Source organism: Mesitornis unicolor, unplaced genomic scaffold, assembly GCF_000695765.1.
Source record: "Mesitornis unicolor isolate BGI_N332 unplaced genomic scaffold, ASM69576v1 scaffold15377, whole genome shotgun sequence".
Classification (NCBI taxonomy): Eukaryota; Metazoa; Chordata; class Aves; order Mesitornithiformes; family Mesitornithidae; genus Mesitornis; species Mesitornis unicolor.
In genome coordinates this window covers 65,116-81,524 of record NW_010194471.1, presented here as the reverse complement: position 1 = coordinate 81,524, position 16,409 = coordinate 65,116, and the positions used below count along the sequence as shown (strand labels likewise).

Here is a 16,409-nt window from a genome sequence, read left to right as displayed (position 1 = left end):
GACTGGTTCTCCAAGCAATTCCACAAGCAAAAGCATGCACTATTCTGAGGTCATAATACTGTAATTTAAATCAAGCATAAGTACATGGGTGGTAAGAAAGAGGTGGTTTGGTCTTCCCTTCTATCCACTGACCTCTTTTACTGTTGCTTCTCTTTTGCCAGCAGCAGTGTTCATTTATGGTGAGCTAGATTAGAGCACTGATCCAGCTGAAAAATAATGCACATGACTTTGCACTACTTAAAGTCTTCCTAAATATTGCAGTTTTGTTGAAACTATATTGTTGTTAGTGCACTGCTCTCAAAGACTAACCAACTAGCTAAAGTATGTAAGTTGCAAACCTACGGCATTCATAGTATTGATTGATTATTCCGCGCTGAAAACTTCATGACTGGTATAGGACAATCTTCTTTTTGTAGTATTTATTGAAGGAAGGTACAAGAAACTAGCAATCCAAGATTCCAGTACTTTTTTAGTTTTCCACAAGTCTGGGACATTGTAATCCCTTACACTTTTTCTTGCTTATGTAGTACTTCAATGTATCTAGAGAGTTCAAAGAGAATTTGATACTAAATAGTCCTTTCTGTACTAACATTGCTATAGGGAAACCCACTATAAAGTGAAAGAAGCTATGAATTTTTGCAGTAGAACAGAAGAGTGCATTCATGTAATAGTGTATTCTGGCACATATTTTGCTTGCTGGATACAGGCAAAGTTACAACAGTGCAGAGCGGTAAGATTCCTATCATTTAAATAAGCCTCAGCAGGATTAACAGTTTAGGTGTTCTTCTACCTGGCTCAGCTGTGGGAATCAATCTTTTGGGAACCTGCACAATGCACCTGGTCATATATAAAATACTGAATGGAAAGTGGAACATGGATAAAATTAAGTATTTAGGGCTTGTAAGAGAGTGTGAAAATTACTTTAATCTAGGATCCTACTTGGGTTAGGGGACTCCAGTGAACAGCCTTTGGGCTAAATTGCTAATTTAGTGATTAATAGCTAATGGCTAGTTGCTGTCTGATTTCAACCAAACTTAAAGGACAGCTAGAAACACCAGAGGCACCTTGATACCTTCCTATACATTTCCTGGAGTTGAAGAATCTTTGAGATCAGAAGGGATACCTGAAGGTCTCTAGTCCAACCTCCTTCTTTTAAGTGGGGTCAACAGTGAATTCAGACCAACTTGCTCAGGGCATTTTCCAATCAGATCTTGAAAACCTCCAAGGATAGAAATATTCCACAGCCTCTCATGGTCCAATGCTTAGTTATCTTCATAGTTCAATATTACTCACAAAGTTGGTTAATGTGCATGCCATTTCCTCCTACAGGCCATTGGTAAAGATATTAAGATATTAAATAGGATAGGTCTCAGGATAAACTCCTGAGGAACTGTAGTTGTATCCAGCCTACAGGTAGAGTACAGACCATTACTTTTCAATCCCAGAATCTAGACACTTTTTTGCTTGTTTGGTAGTGAATCCATCTAGACCACAGTGGCCAAACATGGATACAAGGGTGCTGTGAAAGACCATCTTGATGATGGTTGCAACATTTGCCCTTCTCCATTCCTCTGACACTTCCCCTGATATCCATGACCATGATGATAGAAACTGGCCTTGATGTGCCGTGAGGCAGCTCTCTCAGTGCTCTCAGATGCATCCCATCTGCTCTCATGGACTTGTATGAGTCAAGATTTCTCAGGAGATTTATGAGAACAATCCTCTTCTACTGTTGGTATTTCCTCTTCTCCTTGAACCCTGTCTGTGTATGTAAAAGCCTGGGAGACCTTGTTGGTGAAGACCAGGGCAAAGAATGCATTAAGTAACTCAGCCTTATGTGTGTCTGCTGTGCTTTTGCCTTGGTCAGCCCATGTTTTCCTTGTTTATTCTTAGCCTGTAGCAGTAGAAGTTCTTGTTGAAGTGTTTCTTGCCAATCTCTACTATAGTTGAGCTTCAGCTTTTCTGACATCATCCTTGCTTGTCTAGACAATGTCTCTGCATCTCTCCTTCATAACATTTCTCCTTGCTTCTGTTTCTTTTGTATGTTCGTTTTACAGTCATGAATTCCCTTTTTACCCAAACCCTACATAAGGTAATAATAATCATAATAATAATAATAATGATAATAATAATAATAACAATAATACCTGAATAACTGAATTATGCTCTTGTGAAATCCAAGATTTGTATTCTTACCTGCCTTCCTCATTCCTCTCAGATCTTGAACAGCATTGGTTCATGTTTGCTGCGGCCAAAGCTGCCGCAGATGACCACCTCCCCAGTCAGCTCTCCCTTGTGTGTAGCAGATCAATCACTCCAGTTGATCATCTGATATTTGTGTTAATAGCTTGTCCTTAGCATCACCCACAAGTCAGCTGGATTACTTGCATCCCATTTTGCTTACATTTTAGCAGATATCCAGAGATGGGGATCTCCCATAGGAATCGGGATCTGTGATCTGCAGATGGCCTCAAATTGCTCAAAAATACTTTTTCCACTTCCTCCTGATCAAGTAGTCTTTAACAAACTCACACCGTGATGTTATTCTTGCTGGCTTCTCCTCTGATCATGGCCCATCAGCTCTCAGTCAGTCTACTGCCTGTTTTACAGAAGACCTCCATATTTTTGAGCTGTTTCAGGTATTCATGTCTGCATCAAAATGGGCTTCCAGATAGGGGTGAAAGACCCAGATAAGTGCTGCCACCAAGGAGTCCACAGCAAGGACTCAAGAGTTACATATTCTCCTTGGCCAGCATGTCCTCTGGCTGGCCATTCCATACACAGAGCTTGAAATTCAGCGTAGCATCATGCAGTTGAGGGCTATGAAAAGGAGATGGAGGGCAAGGGAGGAGAGTTTAGGAAAAATATTAGTAGGCACACTGCTAATTTTCAAATGGGTCGTAATGGACAGAAACAGTGGATATAAAGTAGTAAAGCAAGTGTTCAGGGCACCTTTTTGTCCAAAATAATACAGAAAACTGATCAAAAGGTATGTTCCTTTCAGTTTGACTAAATATTGAAAGTTTTTTTTTTAATGTTGCTTTCATAATACTCTATAAACAAGCTCTTTAAGAGTGAGATTTTCAGAAAAGGAACTTGAAGTGAAGGGAGAAATCTGTTCATAACTTCCCCTCTTGTGCCTGGGTATTTGAACATCTGGAATGTAATGCGGCCTGTTGTAATACCTCTGCAATACTGTAACACAGCAGGATGCATTAATGAGAGTTTCAACCTTAAACCCACAACATCAATGAAATTTATAGTTGTCAGGCCATTAACATTATTCAAACATAGTTTTTGTGGTTTCAGTTCCCATTTTACATTCACATAGGAAGAAAAGTCATTGGGTTGACTAGCCATGAAGACAGAGTCCTCCTTAGACTTGAAATTTCTGTAGAACAATTAAATATTGTTTATTACTCTTGACAGCATTCATCGTATGCAGTACAGGGTGGGGTAAGGATATTTGAATTAAAAATTGTAATAGTATCACTCTCTTTATATTTCAGCTGGTTTAATGTTCTTGAACACTAAAAGTGTCTTGTTCACGTTTTGGAAAATACCACAAAAATATTAAATGCAGAAAAGAAAAGTTTACATAAAATCCTAGTATCATCTTCTACGGTCATATAGGTGCCATCTGATATTCTTCCTGATGGGTAAATTTGTCTTCAGACGTTTCATGTTTCCCTACTCTTGTATCTCAGTGTGTTCTTTGACTTAACATGTAGAGCAAGTTAGATAAAGAGCACAAAAAAGAACAGAGAATTTCTTGAGGGCAAAAATTTTGGTGAAAAAATGTGGTGAGCACTGTGATTAAGTCACTCTGCAAAAAAATGAAATTGTTAAATCTGCAACTGATTAAGTTGAAGGAAAAGAAGGGAAGTTGATATGTAAAAAGTGCACGTATGGTTACTCTTCCTGGTAAGGAAAATCCAAGTTGTTTCTCTCAGAAAAAAACTAACAAGTACACATGATTTAGAAAGCTCTTAAGTTTGGGGCGAGGGGGTCAGTTGTGTAGGGATTTTTAATATCATAGGCTTCATGATAATTCCACCACAATCTCAGGAAGTAGTAAAACTAAATGTGTCTGTTTCTTCCTCTATCTAGTCTGGGTATTAACAGCTTCCCCATGTTTTGTCCCTTAAAGAATTTCTTCAGGACCCTTAAAAGTACAAACTTGGTCTCTGCATTTAATATGTTGTTACCTGCTGCCAAGCCTCTAATAGCTACATTCATATATTCTGTTAATCATATCTCTTTGTTCTAGAAGCCTGTGTTTTGGATTCATAATTAACTTTTTTTGCTCCTCTCATTATTTTCCTCCTATCATGGCAGCACATGACCTTCTTTTTTTTTGGCCTATTGAAAAACAAATATGTGAATGGAGATGTAACAGAAATCAGTGTATTTTGACAAAGCCTGTAATCTCTCCCTAACTGCTTCCAAATTTAAATTAGATTTTCATGTTGCAAAAGCATGAACTTGGTGTTGTAACTGAAGTCACACTGTTCCAGAAGACAATGCTGAAGCCTCATGGGCTTAAAGAGCTACAGAGGATTTTGCCTTAGGTCCCAGTGTAAGAAGAGGTGTATTTTTAATGTTAGGGGTTTGTGGTAGATATAGGTGAGCTTGGTCATTATGGTGTAATCCATATGGTCCAAAGGAAGGAATTATCAAACTGTGTATCATGTGAACTGGGAGGGGACTGGCAAACGGATCTTCTGGTTACTGCTCTGACAACGTCTCTCTGATTCAGGAGTAATGTGGGAAAACATTGTGGAGGCTGTTACGGCTTCTGTCAGTTTGGATTCAACTATTTCTAATTAGCAAAGGCATTTGTGGTCCAGATTTTGCTTGGGCCGTCCAATAACCTCCCATTTGGATCATTCTGAAAGCAAGTCAGTCATTTGAAAGGTCTTCTGAAACACTGGGGATCCTACTTGCATTTCACTACCGATTCAGCCCCAGGAGTTACTGAAGCCCTGCTTTTCAACCTGCGAAGCAGGAGGGATGGAGAGTTCCTTAGCTTGTCGCTGGCCTGAAGATGTCTCTCTGTACATGGCAGGGGGACACTAATGCTTGCAGCTGGTCCCTGCTGCCTACAGATACTTGCTTGATTGCAGAATTTGAAACACCTTTAATGCGTATCTGAAATTCAGAGGAAATAGTTTTGAGTGGTACTCTTTGCTGATTTGGTCTGCACTTATCTCCAAGACAAGATAGTTTTTATATGAATGAATAACTGTAGAAGTAGATTGAGAGGCTGTAACTCACTTTCTGGGTTTACCTTGCTGGCAACATCTTGAGTATCTGTTTTATCTGTTAAATAACTCTTCCTGAAAATGTGGGATGGAGGAGGATTGTAGTACAGTTCCAAGCAGTTTTAAAATGGCTTGAACTAAGTTCTCACAGTAGGGTTTTTTTTTCTTCTTCTCCTAAGTCTAGCGTTGACTCATTTGGTGGTGTTAAAGTGCACTTTCTACTTACCCCCAGAGGAAAGTTAGTATTCTTTTAAGTGAAACTATTTTAAAAGCAGAACACAAGCCTAAAATAAGCCAGTGTTCTCTAGAGTTCTCAGAAGGTGTAGATTTATTTACTGTAGTTAAATCATAATTAGTTCTCAGGGGATAGTGTATCTTTTAAACTGCTTTATTACCACCATATTGGTTTTCTAAATAATCAGAAACTGCTGCTCTTATATTCTGCAGTATGAACAAAAATTTGCTGTAAGTAGAAACAAATGTCTAGAATTGCTAGTTGTCACTTACTGAAGATAGTGACACGCAAAAAATAAGCACTTCAAGAAAACATGAAGAAATACAAAACGTGTGTTATCAGAAGGCACCTTAAATGAACTATGGCTATAACTTTTTCCAGTGTAATAGATACGGTAATGTTTTACGTGATCATTTTTCAGTTAATCTTTCTTTAATATTCTAATGCTTTTTGGTCAAGAATAAACGTTAACTGAAAACGGATAAATGGTAGTGCAATGTTAATGTAAAATATTGCCTGATATTTAAGCCTAGATTTTCATGAATGTAGCTTAGTGTTCCAGCTGATAAGCATGGCGGTTTTTTTTTCCTAATTGGCAGGTTAATGTTCGAGTTGCCTGAGGAGATGGGTTTAATAGCAATTGCTGTTCGACAAACACAAGGGAAAGGTGAGTAAATTTCCTTCTAGTGCTAGTAAATGTGTGTTAAACATATGAAGTAGGACATTTTAATGTAACTTAGCTGCCTTAAATATAAGTTATGAGTATTTTTTATATTATAAATTGCAGAATAATCATGTCCTCTTCTTCTCCCGCTTGAACTGTGGATTCAAACTCAAAACCTAAGTTAATAGAGACCAAAGTAAACATTTTCAGGATGTTTGGTGGCTTTTGCAGAAATGATTTAGTGGTCTTCTAGTTTCTGCCAAGAAGTCTCTCCAGTCATGGAAACTGCCATCACTACATTCAGTGTAATACAAGACAGACTTCAGAACTCCTTTTTGACTTAACTGGAGCAAGACTGGGTCTTGCCTTGCTCTGAGACAGAGGTTTCTTGAGTCTGCAGGACCTGCTTGAGCTGTCTTGTGGGCTTTCACAGATAAATACGAGTGAGTTCTGTCTCTTTCCCAGGAAGGTGCTGGCACTGATTTAAAAGCCACATTCATTTTATTAGAACATCACAGTGCCCAACCTAGTAAACTCTTCTGAGCACATATCTGCATGTAGATGGTTACCTGGCTTTCAGGACAGATTTAGCTTGTGTCAAGTTGATTCACAATGTAGATGGATTTCTAGGTGCACACACAGCACCTTCACGAATACTTCTTCACTTAAATAAAGCAGGATTTTTTGAAATGTGTATGTTACCAGACACTGGAAAAATGCTGGAAGCAAGCCATTTAGGACATTCTAGGAAATTGAGTAGCAGCATGCACTTTAAACAACTTGCTGTGTTTTGTTTTTTTTAAAAAAACTTTACACTTCAACCATTTTTCTTTCAAAATTAGTTTGGAAACTCCGTTACAGATTCTTGAATGGATACTATTGAATCTTTCTCTTTTGTAGTTGTCTACATTAAGAAAATGATCTTTTTTTTTAGAGATACTTTTTGTCTTGAGTTGAAGTTAACCTTTTTTCTCTCTCTCCCCAGGTCGTGGTGGCAATGTGTGGCTGAGTCCCGTGGGCTGTGCACTCTCCACTTTACATATCACCATTCCTCTGCATTCCAACCTGGGCCAGAGAATTCCTTTTATTCAGCACCTGGTGTCCTTGGCAGTGGTAGAAGGAGTTAGATCAATACCAGGATATGAGGTATCTCGTTCTAATTTATTGCAAAATTCCTGTTTCCATTTTCATTACATTCAGATTTTAACTGAGTCTTCTATGCGTAGAATGACTGAATGCATAATATAGTTCTTCAGCACTAATATAGTGGTAAACTTAGCCTTCATACACGCTTGATTATTTGTGTGTTTTAAGAAATCTAGTATACATATGATGAATACTGTCTTTTATTGAGCTGATTAAGTATACTGCGGTCATTTCACTCATAATCTTATGAAACTTAAGACTCAGCCTTCAGTGGTAAAGAAAATGTCAATTTTGTTTGTCTAACAATTGAGTTAATTTGTTTTGATTTTGAAGGAGTTGGGGAAGAAGAAGGGAAAATGAATAAAACTGACAAATCTTTTTCTGCTTTTTTGTTGGTGCTATTTCAGTGCCCACTTTATGCCTTTTAAAGGATTTTTCCAACCCTTGTTTAAGGTTGAAAACTGATTTCTAAAGCAAGAACTTAGCAGTATTGCTCTCAAGAGGGAATCAAGTGTCCTGTCATCAGTATTAAAATGAAGAACCAGTCTTCTTCATCACCTCATATATCTCCTTTTTAATGTTACCATTTCCTAATATTTGCTAACTATAAAACTTTGGTATTTTACAGAAGTAGTTAACTGAAGCATATGTTTCCTATATTACAGAAAATCAATGACTTATACACATTTACACATGAACTTTATTATAGCGGCACCCAGTAGCTTTGCTGTAGTTTAGGGTCTGTCAGCCTTTCTATTAAAACCTTCTAACTTCAGTGCTTCATAATTTGACTATAAAACCAAAATGCTTCAGGCTAAAATTTGCAATATGAAATATTTGGCTAGAGTGAATACTTTAACCATTTAAAATAGAAGGGACAAGAGCTAGTTTTATAAAATATGAGTCTGACTGGAGAAGGAGTTAATTTATGAATAGAGGTGTTTTTGCTTCTGTGTGCCTACCCTGGTGTACTGTGGCATTTTTTCTTTTATTCTATTCAAAAGGAAAAAGGTGACTGAACTACTAAATATTAATATAAAAATAGCATGTATCCATAATACAAGTACTGTACATAGCACATGTACATACACAGCTTGCTATGACCAAGACAAAACCACTGAATCTCTTTGACAGTACCCTAGATAGTGGATGTAAAACAGTGTTTTGAGGGTCTGGACTCAAAGACGTTAAAGCAAGGAAATTCAAAGATTTATCAGAAATTCAGTGCTTAAATTTCCCCTTTAGACTTAGGTAACGCAGGGCTTTTCTTTGTATCAGATGGACATCTGGGCCATACAAACTGCAGCAGCTGCAAGCAGTGGGCTAATTTATAGAAGAGGTTTTGTTCTTTCCTCCAAATTTCCATTCTTCTGTGGGTGTAGGTCAGAATCTTAATGATACACTTCAATGTCATTTGCTATGCTCAAAGTCCATTTCAGGAATTCCATTAGAAAATCTGAAATACCTGTGGCTCAGTTTATGGGCCAGTCATAATTTTTAGGATTGTCACAAATGTTGACTATGCTAAACTGACAGCGACTGAGACCTTTGTTCTGGGTCCTCACTGGGAAAATCTGACCACTTAACTGGAAGGTTTACTGTCATGTGGTAGTGCTGCAAATACAAATGGACCTTATCTCAAGAGAGTGCTTTGCTTTCCCATTCTAAGAACAGCAGACATCTCTCTAGTAAGCCAAGATAAGAAGGTGCTCCCTTCCCAGCCTATTTTGTGATGCCCATCATTTCTTTGACACACAGATAGTTGTGCAGTACCTTGTCACTCTGTTTTGTGACAAAGTCTCTGCTGTGCAGTTTACACCCTGAGAACACCCAGTTGACTTGGTGGTTGTTCATACTTGCTGTCACTTCAGTTGCAGAGCTAGCATCTGGTGTCTTACAGGTGTATGTTTTCCATAAGTAAGATCTACTGAATAGGTCTTTGGCAGATCTCTTGACACTGATAATACTGTTTAACTGTCTCATGCTTCAGATGTCTCAAGAGTCATCTGTAAATCTTTTCTCAGAGCCAAGGGTCAAGTTGTTTTCCATAATGACTATGAATTGGTGATACTGTCTCTTAGAGTGTTTTGATAGCAAAATCAGGTCATGTTTCCTGACAATGTATGTGTAATGGACTCCTCTCTGGCCTTTTAAATCTGCCAGGAAAGTAGACATGGACCCAGGTGCAGTTTTCACACATCCTGTAAAGGGATTTCATAATCTACAATAGGAGGGAATGCGACTCTTGTAGTTCTGGAGCACCTCCCATAATTTGCCTCTGGGGATGCAGTCATATGCAGTTTTTCAAACTACAGGAAGCACATTTGCTTTCTTTTTGTGTTTAAGTAGCCGGTGCAAAGTTCAGTTCAGTTCTGTGGTTTCAACAAAAACTTCTCTATTGCACTGAAATGGTGTCACACAGCACAGTTTGTGTTTCCAGCTCCATGGTGTTTCTTGAGTGTAGCTGCCGAAAGCGTGAATACATTTAGGACATTACTGGACTATTTACATAGTTGTGAACTGGAATTTCTCCTGTCTGCTAAATTTCCTTTCTGAAGTTCAAGATGCCATTGTCTCCTTGTCTGGTTTCTACAAAGATCCCCAAATACAGTGTTGATGTCATTGTGGGCGTACCCTGGTTGGTTATCAGCAGTGAGCCACAGCGGCTGCCACGGTTGCATCTTTCTTGAATAGATCTTCCAAATCTTTAGTAGGCACTCATGGATGTGGGCAATGGATTCTGTAAAACCTCATAATTTAGAGACTGAATATCTGTAGTAGCTTTAGTACCCCTTTTGATTGCTCTAAGCCTTTATTATCTACTCCTTTTTTTTTTTAATAAATAGACGCTTTTCTCTGACAGCTGCCAACCCCCTTAGTAAACCGTGTAACTATGTTACTATAACTTTTTCAGTAACTTTTATGGAGCACTTAAGTAGGTTCTCATTATGAAGTGCAGTGGAGAGTATCACATGCTGTGTGGCAAAGAGGTACAGAAAATACCGAACCTGGAGTGATGAATAATGTTCTTATAATCGGTAACGAAGAACAAAGTGTTTCTAAATCTATGTTTTTGTTTCTTTAGGATATTGATCTGCGAGTGAAATGGCCGAATGATATTTACTACAGCGATCTGATTAAGCTTGGTGGAGTTCTGGTAAACTCTACACTTACTGAAACAACATTTCATATACTTATTGGTAAATGCCTATTTACAAGTTTTTCTGTATTGGTTGTTTTTTTTTCTGAAGAAATTTATCAATGTCTGTATGAGTTCAAATGATAGGAGTAAGAACAAATAATGACAGTAGGCATAAGGAAATAAAGCATGACATTAAATCAAATGGAAGTACAAAAAGTAAATATTTTCATTCTTCTTAATAATTCCATATGCTTTGTGAGGAAAATGCAAATGCAAGAATCTGGGCTGGTGCAGTGGAGTTCAAAGAAAGAGCATTACAGGAGAGAGGGAAACTGTGCTCCTTAATCTGTTGCAGAACAAGTAGAATCTGCTGAAAAATGTACCCATTTTTTCAATTTATTTTTTCTAGCAAAATGACAAATAGTTGGGTAAATAACATGCCTTTTAAATCAGAAGAAAAAGAGCTATGTACACATACTAATGTTTTAATTTCTCCTTTCATCCTTTTGATACCTTTCTGGAAACTGGAATATTGTTAGTGAAGCAGCAGTGAAGTAATGATTTGATGAATTAATCACTTTCTCTAGTTCTCTCAAAAAGGAAAATTTGCAAGGTAGTTGAGAAGGCTGGGTCAGGGAGTGAAGAGTGACAATCTGCTTATCCATTGTGAAGACAAACAGACTACCTGGAAGGCTGGTTCCAAAAAGGTGGCACAGCCAATCTCAAAAAGACTGTACATGTATTTTTCAGCAAGTCCCAATGCTGTAACAGGAGCAGGCATTTAGGGGTACAAATAAGTATTGGGATGTTTCTGTTATTTCAGGTCTGATAATCATCCTGCTGTTAGTTAAGGAAATTTTTTCCCCTAATCAGCAGCAGCACAGATCTGTCAGACTGCTCAGAAACTCATCAGCAGAGCTCTAGGTTCTGGTTCGAGAAATAATTATCTGGGGTACATCTGAAAAATTAAATGGAAATTCCTTAGCAAGTCTAAAAGGCTAAAGAAGAAGATGATCATATTTTGTTCATATTTTAATATATCACAGTGGATAAATATCTTGCAAAGATCTATCTAAAGATAGATAGTTGTCAAGGTGCTGTAAATGCTAAGGTGTGAACAAGCTAAACAGCTGAAGCAGTCATCACCTCCTTCTGTGAAACACGCCCAGCCATTAAGTTTTCTGTTTAATTGTTATATCCTCATTTTGTAAATTATCTACATGTACAGAATGGAAGTCGCACCAAGACACTTAAAAAGTCTCTCTGTGCCCTGTCAACCATTTGCTGCTTCCATATGTTTTTCCAGAGCCTGTTCTGATTAACACAAGTAAAAGTGGCTCAAAAAGTAGTTCATCTTAACAAGTATATCTTTGCACATTACATATTTGTTTTGGACCTTATGTTTCTTATCCTAAACACCAAAATACTCAAATTCAAACGGCAGCTTTCTCTGTGCATGTCTGTAGGAGTCAACTTGGTGGTGAAAGGTCTGAGGTCTATACAAAGATGTAACTTTCCATCAGCTTTCTTTCCCCTGAAAGCTTCTAAGATTGAAAAGTACTTGCCACGTGCTAGTCTGAGGATCTTTTCTATCATTTCAGTGATGTAAGTCACGGAGAGTAGTAGGGGTGACTCGTGACATCTAACTTCTTGTATTAGTAGTAGCACTGAGATCAAACTTCCATACCAGGAAAGGTACACCAGATGCATCACCCCTGTCTACACTTGTGCAGATTCCTTTCCTAGACCTCGCTGTTTACGCGGCACTCATGAAGTGTATCCCATATATGAGGGTAATGATCAATATCGAAGGTCATCTGCATGGCTTCACTGCTCTGAGAAGTACCTCAAAAGAATAAGGTGAAACCTCTAGAAGGACAAACCTACCTTTTCACCTGTACCATGTGCTCAAGGCCTCACAGATGACCCAGTCGTGGTCATACTTCTAAACATGTCTGTAAAAAAAAAAATCCTTTTTTAAAAGAACTTAAGTGTTGCAGGACTTTTGGAAGAAAGGTTCTACAGAAGATCATTATACTTCATTAATGTAAGGACCAGTCTCAGAGCAGACGTAGGTAGCCAAACATAAGTGAGATGCCAGGGACAGCCAGCGTGCTTGCCCTGCAAAACCTGTGTCTGCCTCTGCGTGCAGCTAAGGCACGTCCGGACAGGGCACAGATGCTGAAGGCGAGGCTGGCTCTAGAACTGGAAGATGCATTGGCCACATCAGCACACTGCAAGGTCAGCGCTGAATGTTTATTTTTCACTCTTCTCACACAGGCCATGCAGAGATGCCGTAAGAGTCTTGAGCACCTAATATTTTTCAAATGAGCTGGCTACATTTTTGCCACCACATTTATCCCCAGGTGCTTCTGCCTCAGCTGAGCGCGTCATCGCAGGATGTCTCTGGTGGCTATTTCAGCTTTTGGATTGCTAAGTAGTGATCTCCATACGTGCACGCCTGAATGCCCTGAGCCTGCAGATGGACTCCAAGGCCCCATATGCACCCTGGCAGTACCAATCACCGTACAGTGGCCACAGTCACCCTGTCTTCACTTGCACTGTGTTTGAGTGTGAATAGCTGAGTTGGGATTTGCTGGCATGGCACAGTAATTTTTCCAGTTAATTTTCCTCTGCCTCTTTCTGATAATACATTTATCTTCATTTCCATAGGATCAATGTATTGGTACTGGTATCACTGTGGGTTTTTTTGCATGCATTCTCTGACTAGTTAAACGTCACTAACTCCTTTCCACTGAAGAGATCCTTCTTCTCATAGTTAATATTAATTACTTCCCTATATGAATAGTCTCATTAATAGCAAATTTATAAAACAGTGCATCTGGACCTTCTTGCAGCTAGAGTTGTGTCATGTCTGAACCTGATTGACAGACTGGGGTTTTATACCAAATGGCTAAGGAAAGAAAAATCCAAATTATTAGGAATAAAAAATAAACAGGTAATACAATATATTTCTTTACATCCCTCAAAGCCTGTTTCAGCAAGCTGCAAAAAAGGCCCCAAGAGCCATATTTAAATAAGAAAGGCGTTCTGCCAGCGTTATTCTATCTGGAGAAATCTCAGTGAGAGACTTGAGACTTCTAAAGGATATGCTATGGTAAGGTGGATTAAGCAAACTGGAGTCTTACCTGGCAAAGTTAAATCTTCTGGGCTTTTCAGAGCAAGCCAGACAAGACTTATCAGCTGAGTCAAAAGGCTTAGTTTTCAGAAAATGCAGTCAGCTAACTGTAGTAAACAGAAAGATCTCTTAATTAAACTGAAAGATAAAACTCCATCTTAGAGTATGATCAGTGATGTCCCCTCAGTTAGCTAATGACCTGTCAGCTTCTGGGGCATAAGAGAGTTTCTCACTTCAGTGTTACTGTAACCCACGTGCAAGTCACTACGTACCATTTTCCTAACCCTCACTGATAGGATGGTGTGTTGTTGAAAGACTGCACTAGATTTGCTTCTGTAATTCTGAGGAGGCATTTTTAGGGCAAGGAATCAAGTAAAAGCTGGGCTGAGATTTATAATTACTCAAGAAGAAAGGTTTAAAGGTGGAAGAGACTGAAGAAAAACAGCTACTGCAAACATCCTTACAGATAATTGTATCAAGTTGAATAAAGCGAAAAAGCGTTCCTGTTTACACATCCTGTCCTCTTTTGGTTTGTCTTCTTCAGGCTTTGGATTTAATGTGAATAACAGCAACCCCACCATATGCATCAATGACCTCGTCACAAAATTTAATAAGGAAAGGGGGACAAAGCTGAAGCCTCTCACTACAGACTGCCTCATTGCAAGGACTGTGACTGTGCTAGAGAGGCTTATAGAGGTTTTTCAGGAGAAAGGGCCCAACGGAGTTCTTCACCGTTACTACAAGTACTGGATACATAGGTAAGTAAAATGTTCTTTGTGAAATTTCTCTTAAGAAAGTTGGAAAGAACTCATGGATATTTTGTCTTTTTCTACTCTTTCTAGTAGATTGCCTTTAAAACTAGTGACTTAATAAAAATATATTCCCAAGTAGGATGTAATTTTTTAAAGGAGAATAAAAATAGCACATAGTAAAATCAATGGAGTAGCATGAGTTAAAGAATGCTCCTAGGTATTTGCAGTGTATCTCAAAACAAAAGGAATTGGGAATGATTTGTTTAGCTAGCATGCTGTACCCATGTCTTCAAAAAAAAATAGACTGTTTGGATTAACTCCAACTCTGTTAATTCCACAGAAGGTAATAATATCAGGTCGAAAATGCTGCTGAAAATCATTCTCTGTAAAGGACCAGTGAAGTGAGAAATAAAAATATCCTGCTAGACATTAGTCCTCTAAGCTATTTTTAATTGTTTGTGCGGTGTCCACCAATTAGTTCCTAACTGTCTGCTTCTCTTTGTTTGCAGTGGAAAGCAAGTCCATCTCCACAGCGAGGAGGGCCCGATTGCGTGGATAGTCGGGATAGATGATTACGGATTCCTTCAAGTTCATGAAGAAGGCAAGGGTGTGGTGTCTGTGCACCCAGACGGGAACTCCTTTGACATGCTGAGAAACCTCATAGTCCCAAAGCATTAAGGGTCCCCAGAGCTCAGGGCGCAGAGGAGGCTCTTTAGTATTTGGCACCAAGCAGCTAAGCTTGCTTCAAGGTGGGAAGGGTAGTTGACAGCTTGAGTTTTTCTTCTGCTGATTTTCTGGTATCTTTGTTCTTTGACGTAGATAACTTCAACAGCTGAAAAGAGGTAATGATCTCATTGCTGAAGGCCTTTATTCTTTTGTATTAACTTTAAAACACTTCTGTGCTGCCATTCTTTATAAGCATCTGTTCTTTAAAAGAAGCCTGATTGCAAAGGAATACCTTGCAATGAACAGAAATTTCTCTTCAGTTGCATAATATATTTGAGAAACTGAATTGGCTAAATACTTCCTTTGTTGTGTTTCTGTGTTTTTATGGTGCTTTAGCACAATGAAGTACAATATTTACATTTTTACTGTGTTTTTTTTGACTAAATTCTGGTTTATGCATTGTCTGCGGTGGAAACAGCTGGAAGAGCTCATCATATATTTCTGAATTACTGGGTTTACCGCTGTGTTTAGTTTCAGATCGAAGTAGAGCCATGCTGAATTGGTTCTCTATGTGGGCCTGTACAGCGGTTTACCATCCTGTCCTTTGGTCTCAGGTCTGCATCTCCACCTTGAGTTTTTGGAGTTTTCGATCAGCACTTAAGAATTGTGGCTGGTTATCCAAATTATTTCTACTCTGCTCTTAGTCAATTGGATCTGAGTAAATGATCTTGTATCGCCTTTGAGCCATAGTCTTCCAAGAGGTTTTAGGCTCACTAGAGCAATGCGTCACCTAGTTGCAATCCTCTTACCCAGGTCATTGTAGAATTCCACATCAGGTGAGGGGAGTCTGAATAGATTACAATTTAATAGTAATTCTATTGTAATAGTAATGAAGTTAAGAAAATAAATAAGAGAAAAATGCCCTGCTCTTAAAATCCCTGCTGCAAACAATAACTACAGTGAAAAGGACAAAACACGTCATTAACCTGTGTGCAATTTCTCTTTGTCTTCTCATTGTTTCTGTCGGATATCTGGTATTTCCCAAAACCCAGGGCATCTGGGTTTGCTGCTCACCATTACAAGCCAGGTGTTAACATCTGCTGACCTGCAGGGATCTCACTTTGGGGACTGGCTGTGCTGTTCCGGGTTAGGTCTCCCAGCTTGGTCGTGACTTGGTCGTGAAACCAGCGCCGAGCAGGCACCTGGGAGCTTCCCTGTGATGGCAGCTTGGTGGGTTGTTCTCCGAGGCAAAGCGCATTTGCACCAAGGGGCTTGGCCACCACAGCACTTCAAACAGCTCTCTGCAAAGGAAAAGTTTGTCATAGGTGTGATGTGGGCAGCTTCATTTCCTCCAGCAGGCAGCACTGCTGATTACGTTACCTTGTCCCTGCTGAAAGTGGA

The 16,409-nt window shown here is 38.9% G+C and overlaps 1 protein-coding gene across 1 annotated transcript in view; it reads left to right on the top strand.

Moving 5' to 3' along the window:
* Window positions 1–15,020, top strand: part of HLCS (holocarboxylase synthetase (biotin-(proprionyl-CoA-carboxylase (ATP-hydrolysing)) ligase)) — a 111,090-nt gene extending 96,070 nt beyond the window's left edge. Inside the window, exons 6-10 of the mRNA XM_010187819.1 lie at window positions 6,099–6,166; window positions 7,149–7,309; window positions 10,395–10,509; window positions 14,135–14,348; window positions 14,852–15,020. Coding sequence (XP_010186121.1) covers window positions 6,099–6,166; window positions 7,149–7,309; window positions 10,395–10,509; window positions 14,135–14,348; window positions 14,852–15,020 — 727 coding nt within the window. The remainder of the gene's footprint in view (window positions 1–6,098; window positions 6,167–7,148; window positions 7,310–10,394; window positions 10,510–14,134; window positions 14,349–14,851) is intronic.
* The last annotated feature ends 1,389 nt before the right edge of the window (window positions 15,021–16,409 follow it).